Source organism: Phocoena phocoena, chromosome 1 (genome assembly GCF_963924675.1).
Source record: "Phocoena phocoena chromosome 1, mPhoPho1.1, whole genome shotgun sequence".
NCBI classification, from domain to species: Eukaryota; Metazoa; Chordata; class Mammalia; order Artiodactyla; family Phocoenidae; genus Phocoena; species Phocoena phocoena.
The window spans coordinates 34,864,083-34,870,336 of record NC_089219.1 but is presented as its reverse complement, the minus strand read 5'-3'; the positions used below and the strand labels follow the sequence as shown (position 1 = coordinate 34,870,336).

Below are 6,254 nucleotides of genomic sequence, written 5' to 3'. Positions count from 1 at the left end.
ATCGTGCAGAAATACCAGAACCACACACTCGCTCGCGAGCCAAGCCAAGCCGTTTATCATCCGCCAGTACCCAACATTCCGGTTCCCAGACGAATCTGAAGCTGGAGTTGCACCAACTGTTCAATAGCCACAACCCCAATCTCAAACACTTCTAGTTACTAAGAGACTAACAACAGTCCTCTCTGGAAAATGACCTGCCAATCTTTTCGAGGGAAGAAGCAGCCCTTCTTTCTCTAATGCTCTGACTTATGGGAGAACAGATGGAGATAAAGGAGAAGCAAAGTACACTGGCCAATACTCTGAAACTGACGAGTTGAGTATCTGTGACCTGGAGAGGATCCCAAAAGAGACTGATGTGATTCTTTACCATCCCAGCTAAAAGTAATAACGACAGCATTTACATTCACACAGGACCACCTTCAAAGAAGTTCATGATTCCCCTACGTGCCCTCGATTCTCATGCCACCTCCCATCAAGGCAGAGATTGGGGCAACAAGGAGGTGACAGTTCCTAGCCATGACAGCCTTTGTCAGAGTCCACTCTCAGTGGAAGTGAAGCCCTGGAAGCTGGGTTCAGTGCTCCGAGGCAGAGCCACTGGCTGGCTTAGCAACTTGGTCACGATGCTGATTTTAGCATCCTGCTTCTCAGCGTCCTCATACGGAGTCCAGGACAAGTCGTGCTGTAGCTTGTACGCACCAAGGAAGTCATGTGGACAACCTGTCCCCCATTCCTAGAGAAGGCAAAGGAGTCAGTTCTGATCAGGGCAGGAGATAAAGAAACTGAGCTTGTGTCCTAATTCTACCACAATTTTCTTTTTTAGCTTTTCACTCCAGACCAGTCAGAATCATTCTTGGAAACCATTACATTACACATCAGATACCTCCCTTAACAGAGATAACGACTGTGAAATAATTTAAGCACATGCATATTTTTCAGAGTCATGTCTGGGCTCACGCCACCTCCAGTTTTCTAGAAAACCACTTCCCAACCCCTATACCTACATTTTCTCACACGCAACACATACCACACACACACACACACAAACACACACCCAAGAATTTCTCAAAGACAAGAGTAGATTTTTGTGCAAAAATTAAATGTTCTTACCTTTGGAGAAATAATGGAAAAATACCGCTGACCGCTCTCCCGTTTATAAAGGTAGTAAATGTTGCCAGGCTTTTTCACTATATTACAAGCTACATGGTGCAAGTCAGCATCTCTGCGAGCATCCTCCAATACCTAAGAACCGCAGAGGTGTAACCAATTAGGTAACAGGCACTCATACGCAAGGACCATCCCACTCAAAATCTGGAAACCGTTTGATGCCTAGGGTCTTGCTCCCCCACAGCAGTGAATCACGACTGAGATCCAGATGATACTGCAGAGAAAAATTACACGATGCTACGCTACTATGCTGTAAAAATGCCTTTAGGAAAACTGTATTTCAAAACGTTGAGTGTTACTGGCTTTTGAATGGTTTTTACATTTCTTTCCAATTTTTCTGTGGTCAGTACATTTCTTTCATAGTTTCCCCTCAAAATGCTTTATCTCACTGAACTTTCTCCCAGTGAAAACACTTATACTTAACCTCTTGGTCTTATTCTATTTTACTCAACACTTCTATATTTCTAGGAGGTACTGAAACAAGTAAGTTACAATGATTATAAGCAAGTTCAGTCAATCCTATGAACTAAGCGAAGAAAACGAACACTTACCTAAAAGCCACTACTTACTTTCCTGGCTTGTTCTTGCAAATGTTCGATTTGCTCGGCTATGACTGTCAGCTTGTTGGTGGCATTTGCTCTGACAAATTCATTAGCCTAAGGTGAGAAAAAAACTGAACTGTGGGTCAAAAAAAGGATAAGAAATCTACGATGTTCTTATTTAGATCCCAATGTTATGTCAACATCTTTGCTTATGCCTAAAATACTCTTCCCATTCTCACCATTCCCCCATGAACGCCCACTCATCACAAGGCCCAGCTCAAACAGTACTGCTTACAAAAAGCCAATGCTGACATGACCCACACCACAGAAATAAGTGCTCCTTTTCTTTTTTTTTTTTTGCGGTACGCGGGCCTCTCACTGTTGTGGCCTCTCCCGTGGCAGAGCACAGGCTCCGGACGCGCAGGCTCAGTGGCCATGGCTCACGGGCCCAGCCGCTCCGTGGCATGTGGGATCCTCCCGGACCGGGGCATGAACCCGTGTACCCTGCATCGGCAGGCGGACTCTCAACCACTGCGCCACCAGGGAAGCCCCATAAGTGCTCCTTTTCTATTTAAATGTTCTAGTAGCCATGTTAAAAGTAAAAATAAATAAGTAAAATTAATTATAATAATATACAGAATGCCCTGGAAGTCCAGTGGTTTGCACTCGGCACTTTCACTGCGGTGGCCCAGGTTCAATCTCTGGTCAGGGAACTAAGATTCTGCAAGCTGCATGGTGCGGCCAAAAAAGAAAAAAAAGAAAAATCTAATATTTTATTTAACCTATCAAAAAAATATCATTTCAACATGTAATCAATATAAAAATTGTTAAGAGATATTTTACATTTCATATTAAGTGTATATTTTATATTCACAGCACCTATCAATTTGGATGCTAAATTTTCACAGGAAAAACTTGATCTGTATTGAGACTTCATAAAATTTACAGTTGAAAGAGTTGATTTACATACTCAAATTGTTCCAAATATACTTAAAAGTTTCCAGTAATTGAATCAATTACCAGGTTTTAAAATTTAAATTAATTAAAATTGTTACAGGGAAGAACAGAATCTGACTCCATGTTGAATCTGTTTCTTTTACTTTAACCTTTGCTTTTCACTGCTTTTGTTACTATAATCACTAAAATGATGCTGTCTATAGGATAAGCATACATAATGGCTTGCCTTAGGAACCCTGCCCCTCTGCCTGAATGTTAAACTAAAGTGCTTTTGTTCTGCTCACCAGGAGACATTCTGACCCTGCCCACCTGTGAATGGCTGCAAAAAAGAAAAAATTAACACATCCCCTCCCCAAAACTAGCCAAGCCAGGAGATATTTTGCAAGACTTATGGCCTCTTTACTTCCTCACCTCTTCCCTCTCTCTGTTCTATAAACGAAATTGGCATCCAGACCCCGATAAGATGGCACTATAGGACATTAGTCTGCCAGCTTCTCAGACACCCGGCTTTCCGAATAACATCACTATTCCTTGCCTCAACACCTCGTCTCCCGATTTACTGACCTGTTGTGCAGTGAGCAGAGCAAGCTTGGGCTCAGTAACAAATTTACATTAAAATTTAAAACTCAGTTTCTCAGCTGCATGCACTAACCACACGTTCCAAGGCTCAACAGCCATATGAAGCTAGTGGCTACCATATTGCATAGCACAGCCCTGGGGAGTGATACAGACACCAAAAAGAAAGATAATTAGTGCTGTATGTACTTGGAACAATGATGCACTATTATGAAGGAAATAACCATAATTATGTGCTAGAAGCAGATCAAAGATGACGAATGAAGCAACTGGTTTAATAACAGGGAGTGGTGAGGACTGCAGGAATTAGAATGCATGTGTAGTCTAGAGGCATTCAAATTCAATTTAATAATACTGTCATTTGGATGGGGTGGGCACGGGTTCGTGCCCCGGTCCGGGAAGATCCCACATGCCGCGGAGCGGCTGGGCCCGTGAGCCACGGCCGCTGATCCTGCGTGTCTGGAGCCTGTGCTCCGCAACGGGAGAGGCCACAACAGTGAGAGGCCCGCGCACCGCAAAAAAAAAAAAGAGTGCAGGGACCAGATCATGTAAGGCTTTATGGCCCTTGACACAAGAATTTGCATTTTGTTCCAAGGACAATAAGGCACCTTATGGCCAAGGAGAGAACAGGTGGTTCCTAGAGCTAGGATAGTTCTGGGTTAGGAGTGGCCTTACAATAACTCTCCTTTCTCTTAAGGGGGCAACAAATCTGTCATTTGTGCACAAATGAGCCTAATTAAAACAGAAATGACACAAAGAGTACCGATAATGATAAGCACAAACTCTGGCCCTAATCACTCTGAGGCCCTTTGCATACTGTCTCATTTAATTTTCATAACACCTTATGAAGTTGGAGATGATGAACTCCAACTTCACTTTCTCATTTTAGGAAATAGACTCAGAGAGGTGAAGCAACCTATCCAAGGTTTCATAGCTAATAAATGGCAGTTAAAGATTTCAACACAGATCAGTCTGATTCCAAAGTTCATGCCTTAAAACCAGGGTTCCCGAGCTTTCACACACGAATGCCTAAATGGCATGTTAAGAAGTCAGTCCTGCTAGAAAGTACATTTCAGTACACGGATTGAAATATGCTTGATTCTCTTTATCTCCATAGTGTTTTTTCTTCAGCTTCTCAAAGACTAATACTGGAAAAATGGAAGCAGCACAATAATGCATCCTCTGTGTTTCCCTAAATTGATTATAGGCTAAAGGACAAAAACCATGTTCCTTCTTTCTTTGTTTCAGGCCCTTGTAATACACATAATGGTCACTCAGTAACCCACTTAAAATGTTTTGCCTAAGATCTGATTTTGGGAGCCTCCCTCCCAATAGGTCATCTGATTAAACAGACACACAATGTTCTCCTAATCCATAAAAGTTATACCTTGCTTCCCACCTCTCTAGAAAAGAGAAAGCACATGATTTGAATCAAATGAGCTTTCCTAAGCATTTGAAAATTTCTTAATTAAAAAAAACAAAACTGAAGTAGAGAGATGTACATGTAAGGGAATCTGAGCACATTAATTATTAAATTTTTTTTGAGCAAAACGAAGGTCTTTGACCATAACCAAGGCCAAATGTGATCGTGTATACAAGGACGAGGGGGATAGCATAAACTTTAAAGTAGCAAGGCCCTGTACCTGTACATATCAAAGAGGGTTCTATAACTGGACGTCTTGGTAAGAAAGATTAGATGAAATCTGGTTTTTCAAGAAATGTAGATCTAGGAGCTCTCCTAGTTCACACCCTGCACTTCATAGATAAAGAAGCTGAGGTCCAGAAAAAAGTAATTTATCTCAAGTCACAATGCAAGTTAATATCAAAGCTGAGATTAAAACGCATGTGTCCAAACTCCCAGTGCTATTCCTGTTACATCATATTTCCTCCTTATTTTACTTCTTTCGGCAACCAATGTCTAAGCACTGGGCTTGGGAATACTGTGTCCAGTGAATGAAGACAGAGGGCAAAACTTAAGAGTCCCTGCTCTTCTAAAAGATGTTAAGCTCTACAAGCCCTCCGGTCAGAAGTAAAGATCTTAGGGAAGCAGTTTAAAGTAAGCGGGCTATGCATCCCTGCAGAACTGCGTTAGAGTGATCTTGAAAGGTCCCTGGACACTTCCCTTCACGTGTCAAATAGGAAGAATAACCGTACTGCCTACCTGACAGGGCTGTCCTAAGGCCCAAATGAAATCATGAATATTTAAAGTACTGTGCAAACCTTCCCACGAAGGGAGATTATGGGCACTCAATTTGCAGCTGAAGGGGTCTTTGGTCTCAGAAGATCAGTTGGAGTCAGGCCACCGACTCACCATGACCATCAGTTTTCCCCGCGTATAAAATGGAGACGAGAACAAATGCTACCCCACACTAAGTGGTTTGGAAGAGCAAACGTGCACGAAGCTGGTCATTTACTTTCCCAGCCGCACCTCCTCACCTTCTGCACCTGCTCTGCGAGCGCCACGAGGTCTAAGGGGTCTCCGACCCGGTGGGTGTGGTAGGGGCTCACCAGGGCCAGGCCGCCGGGGGTCGGGGTGAGCTCCACTAGGGCTCCTGCGACACACACCCAGGAACACAAGCCGTGAGCACCCGCCCTCGGCCTCCCGCGGAGCCCGGCAGACTAGCTACTCCGGGAGGGCTTCGTTTCCCCAACTGACTCCCGCCCCGCCTAACTCCCCAACCTGCCGCCGACAGAACTCCTTGGTTTTCTATGACTCCCTGGGTCGTCCCGGGCGTTGCAGCGTCTTCCATGACAGCAGCGTCTCCCACGACAGCAGCGTCTCCCACGACAGCACCTTCTCCCTACTACCCGGGCGGTGCGAGGCTGCAGAGCATGCGCAAAAAGGCCCATGGGCGGAGCTTCCGTGTTCCCTGGCCATTGGGTGTCGGAGCTGCCCGGAGCTCGGAGGCGTGGCTGCGGCTGGCGCTCCTGGTTCCGCTGAGGGGCGGGGTCCAGGCTGGGGGAAGGCCAAAGAGGCGGTGCAGCCTCCTGGGCGTGCGCTGCCGGGTTTGGGAG

The 6,254-nt window shown here is 44.8% G+C and overlaps 1 protein-coding gene across 2 annotated transcripts; it reads right to left on the bottom strand.

Annotated features, from left to right (window-relative positions):
• Positions 1-345: 345 nt before the first annotated feature.
• Positions 346-5,994, bottom strand: C1H1orf50 (chromosome 1 C1orf50 homolog). Of its 2 annotated transcripts, none has more exons than XM_065893357.1 (5): positions 5,920-5,994; positions 5,676-5,791; positions 1,734-1,820; positions 1,108-1,239; positions 346-730 (listed from the first exon to the last, which is right to left on the bottom strand). In XM_065893357.1, the coding sequence occupies exons 1-5, from the start codon at positions 5,987-5,989 to the stop codon at positions 530-532; spliced, it is 606 nt and encodes a 201-aa protein (XP_065749429.1). In that variant the 5' UTR covers positions 5,990-5,994; the 3' UTR covers positions 346-529. The 2 variants fall into 2 exon arrangements, with proteins under 2 accessions (XP_065749429.1, XP_065749423.1); XM_065893351.1 differs by having other exon boundaries at positions 530-730; positions 5,676-5,788; positions 5,896-5,989.
• Between the last annotated feature and the right edge of the window lie 260 nt (positions 5,995-6,254).